The sequence below is a fragment of the Anas platyrhynchos genome, chromosome 2, assembly GCF_047663525.1.
Source record: "Anas platyrhynchos isolate ZD024472 breed Pekin duck chromosome 2, IASCAAS_PekinDuck_T2T, whole genome shotgun sequence".
Classification (NCBI taxonomy): Eukaryota; Metazoa; Chordata; class Aves; order Anseriformes; family Anatidae; genus Anas; species Anas platyrhynchos.
In genome coordinates this window covers 112,128,905-112,153,373 of record NC_092588.1, presented here as the reverse complement: position 1 = coordinate 112,153,373, position 24,469 = coordinate 112,128,905, and the positions used below count along the sequence as shown (strand labels likewise).

General features: G+C 40.9%; 1 protein-coding gene across 7 annotated transcripts in view; it reads right to left on the bottom strand.

Moving 5' to 3' along the window:
• The window catches only part of NFATC1 (nuclear factor of activated T cells 1), a 119,892-nt gene that overhangs the window by 27,958 nt on the left and 67,465 nt on the right, over positions 1-24,469 (bottom strand). For 2 of the 7 annotated variants that reach the window (XM_038173987.2, XM_038173988.2), the window contains exons 7-9: positions 23,114-23,169; positions 21,242-21,374; positions 5,811-6,497 (exon numbers count right to left, since the gene is read on the bottom strand). In XM_038173987.2, the coding sequence (XP_038029915.2) occupies positions 5,811-6,497; positions 21,242-21,374; positions 23,114-23,169 (876 nt within the window). Of the gene's footprint in view, positions 1-5,810; positions 6,498-16,857; positions 18,577-21,241; positions 21,375-23,113; positions 23,170-24,469 lie in introns of those variants that run through there. The other 5 variants (XM_038173989.2, XM_027451198.3, XM_038173990.2 and 2 more) reach the window with 5 other exon arrangements.

The window sequence follows — 24,469 nt, the reverse complement described above, 5'->3', positions numbered from 1 at the left end:
ATATACAAAACTTCAGACAAGAGATCTGTCTTTCAGATACTGTTAATCCAGTTCTGGCACCTACAAATGACTTGGGGCATTCTGGAAAACAGTTTTTTTAATTGAGGTTGAAATTCTGGCCCCACTGCAGTCAATAGGAGCTTGCTGCTGCCTTCAGCGTGGCTTTGACTTCATCTCAAAATTCTAGATTAGAAAAAAAAATAAGTGAAGAAACTGAGATCTTCTTCAGCTTCTTCAGCTTCTTAACTGAAGTGTAGTTTTATTAAAGAATCTTCCAGAGTGCTGTTTTGCTTTTCATTAAAAAACGCTTTTGTAACGTTTTATGTACTAATACAACAAGTTGGGATCATAACGTGTAAAATATACCTTGAAACCTGCTGAGAACATAAATCTTAAGCCTTTTTCCTGTTGGTACCAATGTGTTTCTCCCTTGCTTTTTAGAAACAGCTTAATTTTGATCCATAATGAAAACGAATTTCTGTGGTGTTTCTAATGGCAGGAAATAATTTCACAACTGAATATCATGCTGCTGCAGGTAAAAATGCAACAACAGCTTGTGGTTTCAGGTTACAACCTGAAAAATTTCTTGGTGTTAGCATGCCTAATTGTACTCTCTCTGTCCCGGTGAAATAAAAAGATTTGGAGATTCTGCGTTCCACCCAGACTACAATAGGTCCAGGAAAAGGAAATGAGGATGAGGAAAGTAATTTCAAGTCACCTTTAGCATCTCCTGTTGTGAGCCTGGCTCACAACTTCCTGAAAGCTGTGTGAAAGTAACTCCATCGACTATGGCTTGGGTTTCTTCTACCACTAAGAAAAGCAGTCAAAATTTGGTAAAATTATCTGAGCTGCCCTGGTCAACTGAAAAGAATTCTTTCAAGAACAGACTGCCACAGTTTTTGACCCAGGTCCCAGTTAGAAGGCAGAAGAGAAGAGCATACTCATAAGTGAGATACAAATTAAGGTAAATTTTCATGTCCCTTTGAGATAATGACTGGTTCAAGGGACCAGTAAGAGTTCTTGTCAACTCATAGATTCTCCAAACTGGCCATCTTTCTGGGCAACACTAATTCCATTTTATCCTTCAAAGGGCTGTACAGCACATTAGACTCATTGCTCCCCATATAAAATGTTTAGTCTTAAAAACAACTATCTTGCACTGAAGATGACCCTCAGGCTGATAAATCAGCCTTCCTGTGTGCCTATCTAAGGATTTTCCATGCGCCCCACCACTTTAGCACCCTGTACTACTCCCAAGTTAGATCTGAAAGGGGAAAGTCATGTAACCTTTGCTGTCTAGGGCACAGGTACAGGAAGACAGCATTAGCTCTGGAATGATCTACCAGGGTGCCCCAATGTGCCACATGTTGCTGTAAGAGCTTCTGGCAAGAAGGACAGGAGACACCCCCTTTTCTGCTGCAAAGAACCATGGGTTCCCATAGGGGACCAAAACCAGGCATAAATGTCACATTTCAACTACTTTGTTAAGACTGTTCTTTTAAACAGCACATCAAATCTTGCTCTCAACACAGCAGAGGGAGTCAGCCATAATCTTTGTTTGGAGGTTGAACTCGTAATTGCTTGAAATGAGTGCTGGTATACAAGCCAGATTGTTTTCGATATCAAGAGCATAGCCATAATATATCAGGTATCACTTTACGGGGTGAGTTTGAAATATGTTATACATTTTGAATCATATATGCACATACTGAAATGGACAGGACATTTAATGAGTAACCCAGGTGGCTACTGCAAATTTTGATTTAAAACAAGATTGCCAAGACCAAAACTTATTTGCCAAAATGGAAATCTCTTCGGGTGCTCCCTTTATATCAATTCAGCTGCCCACCATTACAGAAGCAGAGAAATGTCGTGTACAGGATATATATTTATATATACTCACTGACTATTTTTTTCCATCTATACTCTTTAGTATAGATGGGCTATATTTGGAGATATTCCAGACCAAAAGGAATGAATATTGCTTTGGTCCCATAAACTTAAACCAAAAAAAATCTGTTTATACTTGGTCCAAGATTGCTATACGTATATTAGATACATAAATCATATCTCCCCAAAATGGAAAACAATCAACCAAAACTTTACCAAATATCATCTGGCATAACTGGTTAGGTATTTTATTTGTCCAGTAGTCCCATAAGTATGTTAGAGGTCCACACTTCACACTTTTCAAATGTACCTTCAGGTAAAACTGGAGATATTAAACAGTTACAAGACACTGTGAAGATACACTTTTTTATGGAATGAGGCTTTGAGAATTCAAATTTTCCTGTCATTAAAATAATGCATTACTTTTGAACTACTTTAGGGATGGGGGAAAGAGATGATGTATTTAGAGTAGTAGGGAGGGAAAGCAGTCAAGTACATCTGACCTCTCTCTGACTTTCATATTGTTCATTGGTACAATTTCTTTTTTTTTTAATTTAAATTATGCGATATAAATGGATCTGAACTGAATCAGCAAAACAACAAATTATAAAGAAGTGGAGCAGCAATCTATTAAAAAAAGAATAACTGTCCTTGTTCGCCAGTATGATTTTAATTCTGATTTTCAGAATATAGTTCCAAACCATAGATATTCCACTTTTCCAACAAGGAAAACATTTAAAGATGGATACAACATTTACATGAAACAATGAGATTGCTTAAAACTCCTATTCCAGAAATAAATCAAGCACATGAAAAATAAGTTGCTCCTATTCAGAACCACTGTTCTGAATATGAACATGAATATGAATATGATCTGAATGTAAAAAGCATTCTCCCTCTAGGCTGTGCCTTATTCTATTTACCAGAGGTCTGAATGAGACTGCTCCAGGCACAAAAGCACTGCATATGTGGATTATGTATCTCAGTCAATGGCATCTACTGGGACACCAGGATCCATTATGCTGTTTTCTAGGCAGTCACCGTAGTGGTCAAACTGCCCTTTGAGACTGTGTCAGCTCCCATCTGACATCTTAGCTCCCCATAAGTAATAGGTAAGCATGAGTTGAGGATTTTTTGCTGAGACAGGATGAGTTGATTAGATAGTTGCTGGGAAGAATAAGATGGTATCAGGTGTGGCTTCAAGTTATGCTTACTCTGGCCTATGGGTGGACTGCTTGCCACCCAGCGTGGCTCCCACTGCGCTACCCAACCCACAACAAAAGGCTTCCTTCCCCTCTTGTGGGCTTGGACCCAGGGGATGTGGTTCCATGAGCTGACCCAGGGGAAATCTATGTAGGTTTTGCTATTTTTGGCAGGTTAATTTTCCATTAGCCTGCTTTGCCACTTTATAATCAATTGGTATTACTCAAAGGAAGCATCACAAGCATGTGGCTAAACACAAGATGGATTGAGGCCACCCCTTCTATGGAGAGCCTACAGTTCCACCGGTTGAAATTTTGTGAAACCATTGTCTGCACTGGTACTTTAAGGTTGCCTCTATGAATTGGCATAGAGGCAACCTTAAAGTAGCATGGGATGTAAACTGGCTTCCACTCTGACCTGCAGTTTTGTGCTTCTGTTCCGTGTGTCTGAGGTATGACAGGGATGTGCATGGTTTGAACAGAGGGTCTTGGCCATTACATACTCACAAGCTGAGGTTACTACCTTCAGTTCCTCTGTTGCACACTTCCTCCCTCTGCCCAAATACAGAGAAAAATAAAAAGGTGGCAGTAGTCTTTTCTTGAATTCTACAAGGTCTTCATTTTGTCAATGCAACGCTCAGAGTAGATGGTCTTTTCTTTAGTCAGTGAGATAGGGCATAGATAGGTAATGACAGCCCATGTGGATTGGGCTGCATCAGTCCGAAACAAACCTAAATGTCAGCTTAGACACAGAAGAAGGACTTCCTCTAGTGACCATTTCTGATTACCCTTAGAGAGAACTGCCGTTGTTTAATTTTTTGGAATTACTTTTTTTTTTTTCCCCTATTACATATTGTTACCATGACTGTTATGTCTATGAATTTTTTCTTGGTCTATAGTTCTTGTGGTCAGCCACAAAAGGAGTCTGATAGCCTGCTCAATGCCAAAGGGAAATATATCTGGATTTGGCTAGCTGGAAAGATCTTCAAAGTCAACTCTAAGTATCAGTGCAGATGTACACGGTGGCTTCTACAATTACTTTCGATTATCCAACAGAGGACTGCTGTGCACATGTGTCCAGAAGAGGGAATGGAAGAAAAATGGGTAAGGACTAAAGCATTTCTGCTTTGTCAGAGAGAACGAGCTATGCTGAAAAAAATAAAACCTGTGTCCCAGACTATATTGCAGCAAAGTTCCTCTATTGCTTCAGGAGAAACCTGAAGTAGGCATACTTGAGGAGCTTCATCCTCCACCTCTGATCTGCAGTCCCATCCCTCCAGCAGAGACAAAGGTAGCTTTGGTAGTGCTGAGAGAAAAATGGTTGATGGATTTTGGAGAGATAAGGCCTCTCTGACTGACCATTTTTTGTGCTTTTCTAGAGAGACAGGCATAGACTAGGTTTAGATTCTAATTTCTTCCAGCCACACACAACTTCTGGTTTCTCTCAAAACCAAAATTTGGGCATGCTTTTTTGTTTTGGTTTGTGTACATTTCTTGTTTGGTTTGTTGAAAATCTTGTTCCTCAAAACACAGATATGTGGTAAAAATGCACATTATATGAGGGAAACCTTGTCACAAAAGATGTTTTGTGCATAACTTTAGTGAACTGAACTCCTAATTATAAAAATTCCTTTTGATCTTTCTATCATGTAATGAACAATAACTTCTGTTGAGAAAAATAATTTTCCCAGAGTTGAAAAGCAAAGGCTGCAGCTCAAACTCCAAAGCATTCATTTGTACTCCTAATTCAGTGAGTATCATGCTGTTTAAAACAGAATGACTAAAAATCCTTTTTTTAAAAAAATAAAAAATGCCATGAACTGTCTTTAAATTCTCTGTAAAAGACAATCACATTCAGATGTTCCTTGGCACCAATTAGTTTCAATGCAGCCATTTCAAAGGTATTTCTTTTTTAAATAGCATGGTGTTACATAAAGTTATACGGCTATTGGAAGGGAACTCACGTACTGCGTTAAGGTGAGGGTTCAGAATACTACTGGGACACTTCGCAGCAAGTGCTAAATCACAGTTCAGTGAGGTCACATAATCAAATTCCAGAGTACCTCTTTTATTATGTTCAGCTAATAAATCTTTGGAAGCTGGCATCTGACAAGTTCATCGCAGCATTTTAACATTTCAGTGGTGCGTGTAGAATATATATGCATAGAAAATCTTACAAAGAAAAAAAAATCAGCAGGAAGTCCACAATAAGAACAGAAGAAAAAGTAGTCTTAATGTCAGATGCCACCAGACTGAAAAGTTACACTGAAAGATGTGCCTCCATTTTTAATTTGAACTTTCTCAACTGAAGGGAAGCAGTTTATCATTTAGTTCCAGCGAGCAGATTTGTGTATCAGAAGTTTCACTGCATTATGGATGGGACAATGTTAAATATGTTTTCACTGCAGTTCCACAGGTCACTGGCATGGGCATAAGCCAAAACCATACAGTTAATACTATTGCAATATAGCTATTGGTCATGCAGCTAGCTCTACAGTAATAACAACGCTTACAGCTTAGATAATATGGTTTCATTATCGCAAGTGAAATTAAAGAACCTTTCCCATACAGAAAGAAACCGAGCAAAACTGTCCATCACTCCACCAGGCTGTTAATTAAACTTTTTTTCCACCGGGTTTCGAAAGGAGGAGGGTGTTAAAGAACTCACTGATACAGAAACATGGTTGAATGCAAACCTCTGTGCTGTCGAAGACTTACCATCATCCAGGTACATCTGGTCCAATTCCTCAGGTTCTCGCTTGATCGTTACAGGAATAGGGGCCAAATTATGATTACTTTCCTCATGCAACTCTGGCAATGACAGTGGTTGGGTTGTTGGAGACTCATTTCTGTGAACCTTCGGCAGTTGCTGCTGCTGTTGACCCATTATGGATGAGTGAGTTGGACTGCAGGACTGCAAATAGGTTGGCTCTTGGGTAACAGATGGAACTGGAGAAGAGGGACTGTTGGGATAGAGTGTTTGTTGATAACCAAGGGGACAGCTACTGCTCAGATGTTGACTCACCTGCGGCTGCAGCATGATGTGAGATGATTGCTCGGGGGAGCTTGGGTGCACAACTATAGACCTTGGCACTTCCTGTATGGTGGGGACACCTCCAGTGGGCTGCTGAAGTCCGAGGTGACCGTGGCCTGGGTTGGGGATGCACTTATAAGGAGAGGACGAAAGGTCGTGCAGCTTGGGGCTTGCGTTGGGAGAGGGTGACATCACTGCATTTCTCTGCTGACAGGAGGCGAAGCCAGCCACAAGGCATGAACCAGGATCCGGGGGCATCATGATCTGCTGGCTGTAGTATGGTTTAGAGAGAGGGCTTAAGCCTTGGTTCATTGGTCCACAGGTTTGAGCAGGCTCATAGTCATCTGTGGGTTCTGTTTTTATAATTGGAACTGTTAAAAGAAAAAAGTTTTAAATAAACATGAGCTGCATATTGGTATGATCAAGTTGGCTTGTGGCTAGGATACCCTTTGCAAAACAAACAATGTCTTGAATAAGACTCTGTGTGTCTTTTGCCTAGTTCTCCCACCCTATAAAAAAAATGAATGAGTCATCAGCAAAAGAAAGTCACAGCTGGTTCTAATATTGAACAGGACTATTTTCTTTGGACTCTCCTCCAGCACTAATGTGCTATAAAAATCTATTTGCAAATAGCTGTGCTTCAGTGGAAGCTTTGGACCCAAGGGCTCCATGGATTTGTAGTAATCAAAGCAAGAATTTTAACTTGGATATACTACTGCATTTCTACGGCTACTGATGGCCCATTTGATAAATGTCTGCACATTTGGTAAACTGGAGCATAATAAGGTAGAGATGGGGCTTTCAGAGTTCAGTGAAAGCAAAATTGCAAAGATAAATGACAAACTACTATGTACAAGAAGTTTTCAATTATGAGGATATTTTTGAAAGAGTAGGATTTGGTTTATTTAGTTTTTACATGATTGTGTTTAATCTTATTAACCAACAAATAGGTGTAAAATATTCAAGAAGTCACATCCAACTCTCCATGATTCTAAGTTGGATCCACGTTGCGATACCAGTTTATAAAAGGTATTAACTCACTCTCTTACTAGCAAGAAATATTGATTACTGTTCTACACCTCTTCTTGCTCCACTTGCTGTCCCAGAAGAGGTCCTAATATTGAGATGTCAAACCATGTCTCTAAATACTACCAGCTCATGGACAAAATGACTGTCTATGAGCATCAACCCAGTCTTGAAAAATATAGAGCAGCTTTCTCAAATCAGAGAAAAGATCCTTACTCAAATAAAAGTGCCTTTTTCATATCTTCTTTCTCTCTCAAATCAGAGAGTGCCTTTCCTGGTTCTCCCACAGACACATGCATTTCACTGGTAAAAGATAGCCACTTACTCTATCGGGAAAATTATTAATAAGCTAAGCCAGTATGTAGATGCATTTCTTCTAGTCAGATCCAATTGTAATTCATACAAAAACTGAGTTTGGATGATTGGTGGCATTTATGTTCTTTACCAAAATGAGATCCACAGAACAGCCATAGATTGAAGGCACTGTAGGAAATTTATGATGAGACCACAGAATATCTGTTAGAATATTATTCTAAACAACCTGTTGTGGCACAAATTTTTTAGTGAAGCATCTTACACAACTCAGATTGGAGCACATGCTCATCACCTAAGTGTCTCTGTTTTTATTTGCATGTGTTTTACAAATACCCTTACACATTTCTCCAGCCATTTATTACTGTGTTCATATATGGGTCTTTTGAACCCCTAGAAATGCATGTGTGTGCATATGTACATATAAAACTTCTTTTAAAACTAACAAATTTTGCTGCTGGTGAATGTACTTCACTACCCTTGTTTTACAGCCCCCTAGCCTCTTGTTAACTTTGCTCCCTTTATGTTCTTTTACATATAGATGCTTGCAACACTTGTTTCAAGATTTCTAGCACCCCTAGTAAAAATATGTCTATATATGTAACAGAGGCACAGGTGCTGCTCAGGATAAATGTGCAAAGGATAACAGACTGTCATTGGATTCCTCATAATCTTATTTTCACCTGCTCAAGTGCTGCACACTGGTTAGCATGGCTACTAATGCACTTGGTTGCAGAGAAGTAGATTCCAGGTTCAGCAACAGCTTTATAAAACCAATATCACACCTTTATGAAAATGCAAGACCAAAGAAACGCACCTAGATAAACATAGCAGCTTAGATATTGTAAGAAAATACCTTTAACAAGTTCCTGAGCTAGCAAATATTCTCACATGTTTTATATTAGGTTCACTGTACTAGCACTAACCACAGCACAGCTGGAAATATGATGGTTGTTGAACACTGAATTTTCCCAATATATCACTGTTATAGAACACCTGTGCTAAATAATTCCAAGCTCAACCACTGTCAATTCAGCTGCAATAAACCCTGGAGTTGTCTGACTTGTTATAACCTACGGAAGGATTAGAGCCATGGTGGCACACAGGGCTGGAGGGAAGAAGCTTTATGATTCCTGATCTCAGGCTGATTTTTTGTTGTAGCTCTTCTATGGCACATCTTTGCTACTTGGCTTACCAGACACTTTTTTTGTCACTTCACCTTTTTTTTTTTTTTTTTTTTTTCTTTATAAAGACATTGCTATGGGGTCAGATTAGTGGCCATGGACATCATTAATCTGTAAATTAAGTTTTTTTTTTTTTAATTTCCTTGTTCTGAAATAACACCTGCAGCAACTAATAGACCATGACCGTAAGTCCTACTCTGCACTGAGCAATGGAGCCATGGGCAGCAGGAATATCCCAGACTTGTGTGGTGATTTTACTCAGCTGGGCAGCTGAGCTCCAACACAGCCACTATCTCACACTCCCTTCTCGAAAGAAAAGGGGGAGAAAATATGATGAAAAGGGTTCAAGGGTTGAGATAAGGACAGGGAGATCGTTCAACAATTATCACCATGGGCAAAACAGACTCAGCATAGGGAGATTAATGTAATTACCTACTACTATTAAGCTAGAGCAGTGAGAAACTAAACACAAACTAAAACCACCTTCCCCTCCATGTGCCCTCTTCCACCTCCTCCCGCAAGAGGCGCAGGGGAACAAGGAATGGGGGCTGCGGTCAGTCCCTAACACTTCATCTCCAACACTCCTCCACAGGCTGCAGGGGAACTGCTGCTGCCTGTCCTCCTGCACCTCCTGCCCTCCTGCTGCACTGACCTTGGGGTGATGATCTGGAATCAAACCTTTGAAGCTCAGTATGTCAGCAGAAATGTAAGATACTAACACTTCAACTTCTGACCAGACTTCAACTTCTGTATTTTACATGAATAACTATATTACTTGCCTTGCAGGGACAAACATGCCACTATTCCCTGCCTCATTCCCTTTTTGGTGGCTGAGAACCTTAGCTGGGGTGAACAGTTGTAATTGACTTAGAGCAGATGAGGACACAAACCTTACAAGTCCACCTGCACTATCATGTTATCTTCTTCTTAGAGAGAAATTGGGTGGGTTCCTTCAGAGCAGTTAGGGACAATCACCAACCAGCACTGGATTAGCATTGCCACTTATCTACCGACTCATGTTTGACTGACAGCTAATGTTTACAAACTTAAGTTAGAAAAAGTGTCTGCATTCTCAAATACATCCCTGTAGAGGCCCAGTTAGCTGACTGACATAAAGCAGATCCATTTCCACTGTCACTCACCTGCAGAAGTGAGTATTTCACACAGGAAGATGCAACGTGATATAAAGCATGCCATTAATTTTCTCAGTATTAGAATTTAATAGAGAACAGTATTAGCCTGACCAACTTCTAGCTCAAATATTTCAAATTAGCCATCATTTTAAATAACTTGCTAAAAGCCTTCCAGCTCAAAGAAACACTCCTAGTCACGCAGCAGGCCTGGACTGGCCTACAGCTGTTCCAAATCTGCAAGTACTTTTAACAGAAACTTGACTATTTCTTAAATTCAGTAGAGCCATATCAAATGGCAATGAGCATTCTGTGTTACAGTAGGTCTGTGCTGCTGAGATAACACCCAGTTTTGCAGACTTTCAGCTGCCTAGAATGAAAAAATGTGACTAAATTTGCCATACATTGAGATTTGCCAATAATCAGTTTCAGCAATGACACCAGAATTTGTAAAATTGTAAATAGATAAGACAATGCATAGTTTCTACATAAACTCATGCTCAAAAGTAATGTCGTTCATTTAAGAGACCCTATTCTGCTGAAGGATCAGCCCCTTGCTATAAAGAAAAAAATAGTGTAAGTTTGGTTAGTACAGTTAATTTTTAAATACTTGTTACTTCATAATGCATAAGGTCAGATGACAGACGATTTTAAACTGCCTTCAATTTGAATATTAAAATATGACAGAGCTCAAAGTTCTAAATTAGTCTGATAAGCAACTTAATATGTGCTAATTAGTTTAAAATGGTTTGACGATGCCTTCTTAGACTATGGACTTGTGTCATTATGTCATCTAATTTAATGCAAACTTCTGAGAACTGAGTGTTGGCAGCAGCCCCAGCTATAAATCAAAGCTACCTCCAATTCTTACTCAGAGAGACCAGGTTTATGACATCATACTGAGGCAACTGGACTGAAGACAATGGCCCTCTGTGTGGGTCTGAATGTGGGAGAAGTATTTCAGCCAGTTCTGCAAGCCCACATTTAAATGAAAGGCTTTTCTAGCAGGTAAAATGTTAATATATCAAGCCTTGAAGAAAAATAATAAATCATCGACATCCAGTCAAGGGAGTCAGAAAGTGCTTAAATATAAATTATATATATTCTTGATAATTGTAACAAGTCTGTTTGCTTTTACACTTTGGCAATCCAGATGGGTTTCTGAATTATTTTTTGGAGGTGCTATTAAAATATGTGAACTGACAAAATATAACCATGTAAATTAAACAGATGTTTATCCTGATTAATATTAAACTAACAAACTCCCATTTCCATGTAGTATCATTGATGCAGACATTTATGGCACTATAATATATTTATCTTGCCCTTCGTTTGATTGAACATATCAAACAAAACAGCCACCTTTCACACTGCAGACTATGATGTAGTTCTCCAGCACAAACACACAGATTTTGATTAGCATATGAAAATCAAAACAGTAATTTTTTTCATCATGTGCACACACATTTCTTCAAAATCTTGAATAAACATAAGTGGTAAGAATTTGGGATGAGACTTTCAAAGACTGTCAAAGAGTTAGATGGCCCAAATCTCCATTACTGAGCCGAGGTCTGAAATATCATTTGCACCTCTAAAAACCTCCCCTCTAAGTCAGTTTTGAACCAGGCAGCACCCTCTTCACCATGAAACAGCTGTTCCTTCAGAAGGTGTTGCCCAGGTCATGCCAACTGCTACGGCTCCCCTGCTGCTGGCTAATTAGAGACACAGTTAGGAAGGTAGACACATCTACTCGTGCAACTTAACCAGTCTGGATTCATTCAAGGACAAAATCCTGGCCCTTGTGGCAGCACTGGCTGGATCTAGCAGGCTGAGTGGAGTGAGGACCTCACCCCACGTTCTGACTCTGGAGTGCTCTGGTGCTAGGGAGAGGCAATGGGCTGGCTGCCCCCAGAAACTATAATCCTGCTGTTCTGTAACATCAGAGCAGCCGTGGGCAGGGGAGGCTTTCTGTAATGTCCTGCCAATTTATGTGCAGCATGGACTCAACTCTAGGGATCTGAGACAGTCATTATAGGGGTCTTTGCAGATACTGTTCATGAACTGGATGTTTTTCCCTGGGCACCATTTCAACCAAAATGTTTTTTAAAGGTCAGGCTACTATCAAGACCATTGCTGTTCAGTAAATTAAAAAAGAGCACAGTGACTCAGAAACAAAGGAAGCCCCACACTATCAAGAAGCTGTATGCCTCACACGTGTGCAATTGAAGCTTTTATCTACCTAAGTGATTGAACTCATTCACCCTCTCCTGATAGTACATTAACAGAGTATCCCATGGACTTTTTCCTAGTTATCGCTGCAGTATCTTGGTGAAACAGAGAATGCCATATTCACCACATTGTGGTGGACTTGTCCCCTGTGTGTGCCCTGAGGGCAATAGAAGGCCACATGGGTAATCTTAGCATTTCAGTCTCCTTGCTAGTGCAGGAGCACCTCCTGTCTCTCCAGAAGAGCACTGACCAAGCCATGTTTCTGTTACCCCTGTTAGGAGTACATGAGATGATTGTCCTGTCTTACCTTGCCTAACCAAGACAGAATTTTCAATGAGGCCAAATGAACAATTTTCAAAACTTTCCCATTAAAATATATCTTTTTTTTCAAGTGTACATTCTTCTACCTAGCACAGGGAAGAAATTAAGAAAATTCCCTAAAGAAGTATTGAGAGAAATAAGAAAGATTATTTTTTTTTAGTATGTGTTGTTTGTTTAATCTTCTATGCTATTTGACAGAAAGAAACTCCTCTTAGCAAGCTAGGAGGCACTTGTAAAAGATGCCTGTGCACAGGAAACACTGAGCTCCTCTGCAACCTGCCAGTACCCCCTCTTCCACCTGCTTCTACCTTTCTCCATGCCAACCAATGTGGGTTACCAGTTCAGCATTAGCACGGTGCACCCAGTAAGCCCCACTGGGTGCAGGTTCCAGCCCATGAAGTCGCTGCAGGGCAAGTGGGCTGAGTGGTGGTGGGAGTAGATGTGCTCACGAGTGAGGCCATGGGGCTGCAGGAGCACAGAGGGGTGCTGCTGCTGCCACAGGCAAGGTGTGGGGTAATGTCACTGTGGGGCAGGGGTCACAGTGCTGTTCCCAGAACCACAGACACAGTGCTGTTCCCAGAACCACTGGACAACATAGGGAAAGAGCAAGCACCGCCTTGCAAGCTGATGAGCTTTACTAGTGCTCATTGGGAAGGCTACCTAACATACGCCTGCCTGTCCTCTTTGGTTTTATATATATATATATATTTATAGGATCAGATGCATATGTAAACTTTTGTACAAGAGTAATATCTGGGTAGATGGGAGCCTTGTGCATACATCTCAGCTGGTAATCTTGCATAGTGCCATTATCCAATTAGAAATTGCTTTCCTGGTAACCCAATTACTAAATGCTTCTCAACAGCTGCTGATCTCTTAGTTTGTTCAATGCCTATTTATGAGACAGAAGATTATATATGGTAGCTTGGTGTATACCTTTTAAACCAAAGTGGGGAGGAGAGGAGGGTAGGTGGAGAGCATTTGGTTTGTGTGTTAGTACAAAAGACAAAATATGCTTTAGTTTTCTTTCAAGAGAAAAGGAAAAAAATATTAAAAGGCACAACTCCTTCTCTATCATAATACCTTATTAAACCCTACAATGTTGAAAAGGATAAATCAAGTCAAATTATTTTTTCTCCTCTACGGAAAATGCAAGACCTGTGAAACAAGTTACAGCTTTACTTGCTACCTCCTTTTTAAAGGCAAAGCACTGCTGTTTTCAAATCTCTTTGGTCTCCTTGCCTGTGTGAACCTGCTACAGTCAAGACATCATGGCTGGAGATGCTGGGATGCTGCTTGAAACCCTAGCATTTAAGCCAGGTGCCTGTCTGGACTGGATTAATCTTTTAGGTATAAAATGTGATTTCTCTTCTAAAGATTTCTTAACTCCTTATGACAAATATTCCTTCCTGATGCAGGGGGAAGATTATTTGGCTTAATAAGGAGTGAAAACTAATACCAGTGGCTTTCACCTGAGGTATTCCAGCAGGTTTTATGCTCACCTGGGCTACTCCACTGCTGTTCCCCCAGCACAATACCTAGCTTCATGCACTGTCTTAAGCTGGGCACACCCTAACTGGCCGAGGAGTTTTATGTCATTTCTGTCAGGTGTGTTAAAATTCCCTGTGGTGAGGTCTTTTCAGCTTGACAGTATGGCATGACATTACACCACCTATGCTGATGTTGCTCCTGTTCTCCCAATGAGGGGAGGAGACCGGAAGGGTGGAGGCTGTGGGCAGAGGTCCCTTAAGGAGGCAATGTGGGGCAGCTGGATATTCCCACAGCTCTGGTCACCAGCATTCATGCGGGAAGCACTGCAGGGATGGGCTGGCAGGAGGACACCCTTACTGCTCAACTCCTATCCCTGGGTCACAGTCACAGAAGATCTGCAGTGGTTTAGGCAGAGGGACTAACTGGTTAACTAGCTCACAAAATTAACTTTGCTATGAATATTTATGTGTCCCCAGGCAGAACATGTATGCCCACCTCCTCAGGGCTCTCGTTTTCTCCCAGGCCTGGTGGCATGCGCTGGCAGGCAGCAGTACAGGCCTGCTGCAGTGTGCCACAGCAAAGGGCTCACCAGGAGGGACTTCTGCCTCCCTCCTCCCCTTTTCTCCCCAAGCTCACACAACACTCTCCGGCCAAAGGGCCATCTCTCATCCCATGTGCTGCATTCCCACTCTCCCTGGAGAGTGGTTTGGACCTGGCTGATCTCAGCCATCTTGGCTCTGACATGCTCTTTGTCTTCAGGGAGTGAGGCAGTCCCTCCCACAGCCAGCTAAACACATCCTCTCCTGAATATTTCACCTACAACAACCACCAGGACCACCTCCCCCTTAGGGTCAATCACTGGGCTAGACTAATTATGATGATCAGCCACTTAAAGAGAACAAAAATAGCCACCTCCTGTAATCCAGCCCATGTAATTCTAAACCACGTTCTCCCTTACATCAGTTTTATCTTTTGGCTTTTAAGCTAATTGGAAGATCCTGAAGCCCCACAAGCAAACTAACATGTGCATGTGAAATCACTAGGAAGTAAGGGAGGGAGTTCTCAAAATGTCCATGCAGAGTGATTTAGTGATCAAAACTACAGGCTGGGTTTTGTCATCTGATGGGGAACATTTGAAAAGGGAGGTACTACCAGAGGACACATTGATATTCTGGAAGTTAACTGTTCTCAGTGATTATTGCAGCTGTAACAGAGCCTGCTGGTCATACATATCCAGGGGCATCAATACAGTGCATGTCCACCCCTGCACTTAGCAGGGATATCACAGCAGGTAATGCTTCTTCTTGGTCTTCCAGATGAAGATGGAGCACTGTACATGGAGGCATAGTTCATCTCCAGTCAAGAGAACTACATCTGCAGGTCAGATGTACCTGGCTAGGCTCCGGCCAGTGGCCAGGACAGGCAGTCATTTGGATACAGTGTAGGCAACTCCAGTGGGGATCAAACAACTCAGAGGAAAAGTACTCGATGGTGTAATGTTGGAGGGAAATGTGAACGTCTTTCCTACACTGCCACCACGGACCTCACTCTACTGTGGGAATGGAACAGCAGGGCTGATGATGAATTTAGTGATCCTCTTAAATGGAAACAGGACTCTGACAAAACCTTGCCTGCTTTTTGTTACCCTGTTAAATGTCAAAAGTAGCAATCAGCCACCTAGCAGCCAAAATGAAATAAACTGTAACAGCACATACTATAAAAAATGAGCAACCATGATTCATATTTTCATCTAAAAAAAAAAATTAAAAAAATCCCCTGTGGCCAACCTCCTTTTCCCTCCTGTTGCCCTGCCCTGCTCTGCGCAGTCTTTGCAGCGATCCAGCTGCTTCCTGGGCTCGACAGAAAGACTTGCAGCAGGTCTGAGGTTTCAGGCCTGGCTTGGCTGCACTCGGCCCTCTCATACTGACTCAAAATGGGTCTGCGTGTAAGGAACACCTACACATTTCCATGCCTTGTCCTCCCTCCAGCCCCCCCAGGATGGCTGTGATGTGCTCCCTGTTGCAGCACTGCTGCTTGGGATCCTTGGGGAGCAGGTGGGTGCTTGCTTCTCCTCACCACGATCTGCATGGGGCATTTCCTTCCCCATCAACCCCTTGGACCTCCCACGCTCCCAGCATGTCAGCAGCATTGCTCCATACCCCTTCCCTCCATGCTCCTCACTGCTGGGTGCTTTATCCTGCTTTATTGCTCATGTCCAGCATGGAACTGCTCCTTCTTGCAGTGACTGTGTTGCATATACTGCAGTTTGGGATCCTTTCACAACCCAGCCCCACTTCCCCCACTCCTCCCCCAACCACCCCTTCTTGCAATAATTTTGTAGACACAATTAGGTTAATAGGTTTGCCAGCCTTGACTTGACAATTTAGCAAATACTCTAGGTTGGGATGTGTCAGGAGATGATCATTAAAAGCTGTACTCAGTGTTACATTAGAGTGGCAACACTTTGCCTTCTCATTTTATTGTTTTCTGCTAATGTGACTGACACAGGGTTTTAACTTAGAAAGTGAAGTGTGGGCGGAAGAAGTGAGGTGAAACAGAGGCACGTCTGCTAAATGTAATCACTAGAAAACTGCTGATTATACTCATCTATAGCACACTCAAGAGATAATTTTAGAGCTGAGGCAGGAAGTTAGTAAGATGCTGACAAAAACGTACAGTGGGCACTGCTCACCATTTTCAGAAGCACACTAAGAACTTTCTTCACTTTCGCACTGCTGGGCTGCAAACAATAATAAGGCATGGCTAGAAACCATGGGCAGGTTCTTGGCACAGCCTAGCATCCACAGACCCAAAGGACCTCTGTTCCTACCAAGCCCCTCATGTAGGTGGCCAGATTTTCATACACAAGTGCCCCTGCCCTGGCTTATGGAGGTGCCTGCATGGAAGCAGACATTTCAGAAAAACTCGCTGTACAAGTGAAGGCCGTACACTTGAAAATCTGGCCCTAGAGATGGTTAAACACGTCTCAAAACAAGAATCGCTCAGCACAGCAACACCATTTTAATAAATACTAAACGTAGTGGATTGATTTTTTAATAATGTTTCGAAAATTAAGAAGCCTGACAGAAACAGAAACCGGAAATGCTTTATCGTCAACTCTTTGTAAAAGCATATTTTTCATTCCAGTAAATGAAACACATCAACTTTCTTTTTTTCCATCTAATTAAATATTTCCTGGACAAACTAGACTGTCTTTTCCTTGTCAAATATCACTACTTGTCTACGTAACATTCAAAGAAAAACATTGCTATGTTCACCATTCTTGATACCGATTATTTGTCAGATAACAGAAATCATAGACAGCATTAGCTCCTATCTGCAAAAAGTAAGCTCTTGAACGGGTTTCCTCTATTTTGATGCATCTACTTAGAAGAAATATGAAAAAAAAACAGTGATCTAACCATTATCATTCAATTAGTTATTTAAAGTCTTCTGCACTCTTGCCTCTGAGCTGGAGAACTCTTTCAGCTTTCTCAGCAGATGAAAGCACTGGATTTTGAACCACAGAATACATATCAGGTTGTTTGTGTGCTTCTTCATTCTCTTCAGATTAGGTTATACTTCAAATGTTACTGCTTAAGTCTAGTGATTTCAGAAGTCTATTCCTCCTGTTTGAAAGGCATATATATGCCAATGGTATAATAAAGTCATAGAAGCAAAATTATACACAGTCATAAATATAAATTAAAAAAAAAACACAACAGCATTTTTCTAGAGGGTAGGGTTCACAAATGCGGGGTTCAACAATGGTATTCCAAAATGTTCTGCTGCACATAATGGGGCCAACAGAGAACAGCTGCACAGAGCTACAGTGCTGCAGGGATTGGAAAGGCAGAATATCCAAGTGTCTGTACACTGTGTTTTGTACAGACTCCTGACTGCAGTGCCTGGTGCTGGGCCTTGCTCCTGATATTCTAATGGGATGTGGCAATGCAAAGAACATTAGTACTTACCATATGATCTGGGGGGATTCACCTATGCAAGAATGGTAAGGACACTACTTATATTTCTGTGTTGGGCATGTCTAGGTAGTAGTCTGGAGAGCCTAGATCGTGCAGGCTCCATGACAAAACTGATATGCACTTGCTCAGTGGTAATAATATTGAAGCAATACTTAAAAAAAAAAAAAAAGAAAAAGCCATTGCAGCCATTTATGTACAATACAGACAAATACAGGATTTGGGATAGCTCAAATTCAAATTCAGCAGAACTGGATCATTAATTCAAATTTTTAATTAAAAGTAGATTATGAGAACTTAGGTTCATAGTCTGTCCCCAGCCAAAGACAGGCTGGCTCCTTTTCCAGACCTAGTCTCTCCTTTTTGAAGCCTCCACTTTTTTTTGTTTTTTGTTTGGTTGGTTGGTTGCTTTGGTTTGTTGTTTGTTTTGTTTTTGAAACTTTTCATTTACAGAGCAGTAAGATTTTCATTTATACAGTATTTCTTTTCTTTCTGAGGCAGGAACTCTTCTTCACCAAGTAAGTCCCTGCTCTACAAAACTCTTGAGCTAACACAGAGGAAAAGTACGGTCCTGCCACATCTCTGCAGCACGGGAGAAGCCTTATGGTGGTGAAACTGTGACAATCTGCTGGAGAGGACAGTTTGTGTCAGCTGCATGTCACAGAGCTGTACTCCATGGAGACGCTATAGGACCATCCACTGGAGATGGGATGAGTGAGGCCACGTGTCCCTGGATCCACTGGCTGTTTTCCCCTAGGGAATGAGGAGAAACAGGAGCTACAGGAAAAAAAACACCTATTGCACTGTGGTCTGGGTGGCAGCCACACAGCACTGCCACATGCGTCTGTCCCACTGGTTGCACTGTGTGTGTGCGCACATACCCACCCCAGGAGCACAGCCACAGTACTCGTGTACTATTTGGGTTTTAGCCCATACACGGTATTTTGCTTTGGCACAGTGTAGTTGGGCTGTAAAATATGTCTAATGTGTGTCATGCAGCTTTAAAAAAATCCCCAGTGGAGACGAACCTGCAAAATTATGGTAGGCAATGAAATGCTAGCATTTTGCCTAGTCCTAAAACAGAATAAGAAGCTTACAGGACAACGTATCTGACATATGTAAACCCTTTCTTCATACTTGGTAATCCACTTTGACATTTGCTTGACAAAAAAATACACCTTCTGTATTTGTGGAATTTATTTAGACAAAAGACAAAGTGTTACCTGGAGCAAAATACTGCTCACCTCCTTTAGTTTTTTGTATCTAGATCACACAGTGGTAACTCAACTATTTCTTTCCTGATGAGCTAAACTTTTTTTTTTTTTTTTTTTAATAATGCCTTGAAACATTACAAGAACATTGTGACTGAAATCAAATGAAGTACAACATCCTAAAATGGACTCCTAGAAACACAGTGGCTTAAAAGACTGATTGAGGCGTTGTGACTGATTCCTGAATATGCAGTCAAGCTGATGATAGCTATCTTTAAAAGGTACAAAGGAAACAACCAGCAACATAGGGCAAAACCTTTCAGTTGCAACACAGCCATAATAAATAGATAATCATCATTATATCATTAATCCTGATGATTACAGTAACATATTCATGTTTACCACTGTTGTAAGTTTGAAAAGCACTTTTTTTTTAGTTACCTACATGTACATATTCACATATAAAAAGAAAATCTGAGTGGAGAACAAAACAGGAACAGGGGGAGGCATATTTACTATTCAATACCAGCTTCCATTTCCCCTACTCTGGTTTTACACCTGTTCTTTCAGGTTCCCCCACACTGAAACAAAAAGATTTCACAGGAATTCAAATCAGTACAGCAGACTAAACATGATTCCCACTGTTTTCAACAATTACCATAATTAAAGACGTCTTTGCACAATAATGTCTAGGCTGTTTCTCTATTGCCTGTCACTAGGTAGCTATCCCCATTGTTTCCCATCAGTTGAAACATTAAAACATTATGGTATCACCTCAAAATGGTGATATCATAAACTGACTTAGCAACAGTGAGTATTATTCCCATGGTTTGGAATAATGTTAAAAAAAAAAAAAAAGGTGTATGTAAATGCTGGAAAGATGCTGCTTAATAAACAGCAATTTTCAATAGATGTATATTTGAAATACTTATGATGGGATTATACTTGGGTGGCATGGCAATACCTTTTGACCTTTAAAACATATTTCTGTTGTTGAAAAGAGTTGTGCAAGAGAATAACAACTCTTTTCAATTTAAGAAACGAGCAGTCTTTAAATATACACAGACATATCCACTGGGGATCAAGTTTGCATAAGTATGCTGATTCAGTGAGGCATAACTACTCAGCACATATGCAGTAAGTATTCTGTTGCCCATGTCAGGTTTCTTGTACTTTTATTTTAAATTAAGGTCCTGATACAAGTCTGTAGTGCATGAAAGCTAACAAGGTGAAATTCCAAACATGTATTTTATGGGATTTTACCTGCAAAAAGGTGGCAGGGCTCTTCAAGTAATGTGGCATGACCCAAAGACTGCTTTGTGGGTACCACCCTCGGAAGGACAGTTTTCACTTGTAAAGTCTACATAAAGCATGCACCTAATCTTTTTTTTTTTTTTAATTCCACTTACTTCTGAAACATCAAAAACAAAATAAACCCTCCTTTTTCCCCCAGAAAAGTGTTCCTAGCAGAAGAGCCATTTCAGATTAAAAGAAATAATCTAAATTTGCTTAATACTAGGATCTCCATACAAGCTTGCTTGGAATTCAGCTAGCATGAATATTTTATTGGCACTTTGTAGTTACCAATATACACTTCCAAAAATAAATTGGCACACTTGTTTTAAAACATTTCTAAATAAACATTTATAAATTCTAAATATTTTTAAATACTCTGATCTTCATACGCACCAGAATTTTAATTACAGCCCAAGAGTAGGACCAATGTGGAGCACTGTTTCTACCCTGGGAGACACAGCAAGGTGAAGGATGACTGGAAGCAGAATCCCCACACCACCCCTAGCAGAGCTTAGCATGCTACAATGTTGTGGTGAGAATTCAGAAGTAGTATTCAAATCCAACGTACCCTCTGGGGCCAAAAAGTCACACTGAGGGTTGACAGCACACTAGCAGGGATTTAAGCAGGTTCACAATTTGTGACTACACGTCAGTTCGTGCAGGAGCAAGTCAACTCCCCAAAGCAAAAAGAAGCCCTTGTTCTAACAGGTCTCTGCCACCAATACAAAATAAAATAATTTGCAGAGAAGGCCTCTTGTGTGGGCAGCAGAGAGAAAGGCAACCCTTGTGGTTTCTTTCTCACTCTCATTTTACAGCACCGGGCATGCCTGCGAGTTACTCAGGTTACTAAAGAATTATCAGTGCCATATATCTTTCTAAGCTGCCATCATTATCTCTCATTTTTACTAGCAGAGATAAGAAACATATTTTGTTACCATTAGCTGGAAGATAGGTGAAAAGCTGGTACTGGCTTCTCTTTCTCTTTCCGTTGCAGACATAAAAGTTGACCTGAACAGGGCTGGTAATTCTCTGATTGCGGAAAGGTGGTATCTCAACCACCAACGAATTCTGCAAAAACAAACAAATCAGAAGGTCAGGGCATGACTGGGGCAGAAGAGTGTACAAACATATTTATATGTTAACCCTGGGAAGGAGAAGACTCATCTCCTAGGGAAGAATGTACTCTCTATGTGGAACTTCTGGATTTCATTGGCAGGGATTGTCTCCTGCAGCCTGCAGTGTACTGTGTGTCAGGCAATCCCTACAACTCCTTCCAGCTTTAAGCCATTTCAGCACAGGCATGGCACGCTGGTGAGCAGGATGGGTACTCGTGCTTTATACACGGAGGTGAGAGGCTGAGAAGGGCTTTGGAGATGGGCACTGCAGAGCCAAGTAGAAGGGAGCACATTTAACAGCATGACGGTTTTCATGAAGTCCTGAGGCTCTCCTCTGCCTCCTTATCCAAGGCTGTCAAGCTTGTTTCAGTGGAGAAACATCAATGTGGATGAGGCGCAGACTGACTAGGTTCTGTTAGGTTGCTGTATACAGAATAGCACGGAGGAGGTTACCTGGGACATCTGTCTAAACAGCCAACAAGTGGCACACTTCTGGAGCAGAGCTGTGAAGAGACTCACACATGAGACTAAGCAGCTCAAAACCAGTGGAACAAAACAGGACCTGGAGGAAAAGATTCCCTAACTGGGAAAATGAGATTTTAGCACGGCTCAGGTCTTTACAGATTCATTAGTCTTCAGCTATTCGCTTTGGACAGCATGTACAATATTGTGTATAGATAATGTTTTCTCCCTTCTGCCTCTGACAAGAACCTGGAGCTATAATCAAACTGTGGCCAATAACTTGGCAGTAGAAAGCACAACCACTCAGCTGGCAGGTTGTCCCCAGTACATCCTGCCCTAATATAACTTCCTTTGAAAGGAGAATTAGGACTGGAATATGATTATTCAAGTATTTCCACTTTCCAAAATTTATTTCTTTAGTTATTTATTAGCATAACAACTAAGGAAGTTTTAAGCATGCTAATTTTTGTGGATGGGAGATCTTGCAAGAATATCTAGTTCTACAGGTTGGAGCTCTGGAGATCGTGCAAATGGTGTTCCACAGTCAGATAACAAATGCTCTAGTATGGGGCTAAGGAAAGACTTGGCTGCTAGGGCATCAGCTTTCATAAATGCACAGTGAAATCTGCTGTGACCATCAGAACTTCCCTTGGCACTCTAAAAGAATAAAGGGAAATGTTAACCTTAACATTTGGCTTGTTTTCAGCTGAGGTCTTGAAATTGGTTGTCTGCATGTCTCCAGCAGGTTCACAGGTAGCAGACCATTGCTTATTGCTACAGAAGTAAAATAGTTGCCATATTTCCCACTTACAGTCATAGTTGAATAAGCCACAGTTCTTCAACACTGGGTTTGATCTCCTGAGAGAGGACTCACATTTCCTCTGCTGAAGGTACACGAAAGCCAGGGAAAATGCTCAGAAATTGTTTTGGGAGCAGAGGCAAGAAACAACCCAGCAAGACAGAAGATGAGCAGACAGGGCTGGCCCATCCTGGACAATGAAAAAATATTTTCCAAATGGTCTCTTCTACTTTCGGGATAGATTCCAACAAAGGCTTTTTACCCCATGCTCCCATTAAAGAAAGATTTCCAGGAGGGGAGGCCTAAGTACTTGTTCTGTTTCAGTGGGGAAACGCAGTGCCAAAGGCTTGGAAATCCCTCTTTAGTAATAGTGCTAGAGAAGGCAGTATATATTTTTCATCTTGATGTTAAAATATTTAAGGCAGACTTACTGGCTTGCACATTTCTTTGTCAGTTTTGGCTTCCATTTCCCACACATGGTGACCATCTAAAAGACAAAAGAAAAAGATATCTAGTTCTGACCTTTTTTCCTCTCCCAAGCCTACAAAAGAGTGACTTTTGAAAAAAAAATTAAAAATAATAATAAAAATCTCTTTAATGGAAGAAGCATTGCATATATGAAAAACAGCTCTCAAAACCCATTGCCAAAGCTTTGCCCAACCAGGAAGCCAGCTGGGTAACCTGCTACAGAAGCCCATTTAACATTCTTTCAGGGGAGAACCACAGTCCAGAGTACAATATACTGGGATGGAGGAATGCCACTGGTATTTTATTCTGCCACTAATTTAAACAGAACATACAAGTGTTCTACACATTAGTTTCCCAAATGTTCAGACAAAAAAACTGCTACCTATAAGTCCCTTTGATCTCTACCTATGCAGTCAGTCATGCTCAACATTAATATTAAACAAAGCAAAACAAAAAAGTAGTATTAAGGAAGCTCCTCAGCCATGCAGTGTTTCCTTTTAATATACTCCTAGTCTGGCTTTTCATATTTCTGCTGCTTGGATCAAAAGGCAAGACAGTATGCTGGGATATGTAGCTTCTGTGAATCATGACTCCATTTCAAAATTGTTTTAGATCAGCTACAGTGGTCCAACCAACAATTTTCTGGAGCTGCTTCTAGTAGTGCGTTGGGTCGTCCCAGTTCATTGTATTCCTATTTTCAAATAAAAAGGGATTTAAGCCACAACTATCAGTTTTGTTTGTTTGTTTGTTTGTTTTTGTTTTGTTTTGTTTTCTGGGGACTCATCTTTTGGAAGAAATTGGTTTTGTCTGGTCACTTTTTCTGTGTCTCACTGACACAGAAGTAACTGGTCAATAATAGTTGTTTTTTTAACTTCCTTGTGGCTTTAAAGTACAACTGCAGAGAAATTAGAAAAAAAAATACAAAATGTAGGGTTTCCATTCTGCAGGCCTAGAAAAACACAAACATATATGAAAGGCCACAAGCAGATTGCTGTCTAAGTTCAGCAACAGGGACACACACTTGCAGCTTAAGGAGTCCCACCACTGTCAGATGTCCCTGGAATGAATGGGGAAATTCGACTTCATGTCACCTCTTTTGTATATTTATTGCAGCATTGGGACATACAAATGCAAATATTAGTTATTTTGAACTTCATCACATAGACTTGGGCCTGCCTTAGAAAAACAGCTCTCAGCAAGGTAAAAAAGTGAATGCACTTTTTCTTCTCTCTTCACTTTCATGGACAGGATGGAGGTGACGCATTTAGAACTGTCTGATTTATTACAAATGGCTGTAAATAATATTTTTGTGTACAGCT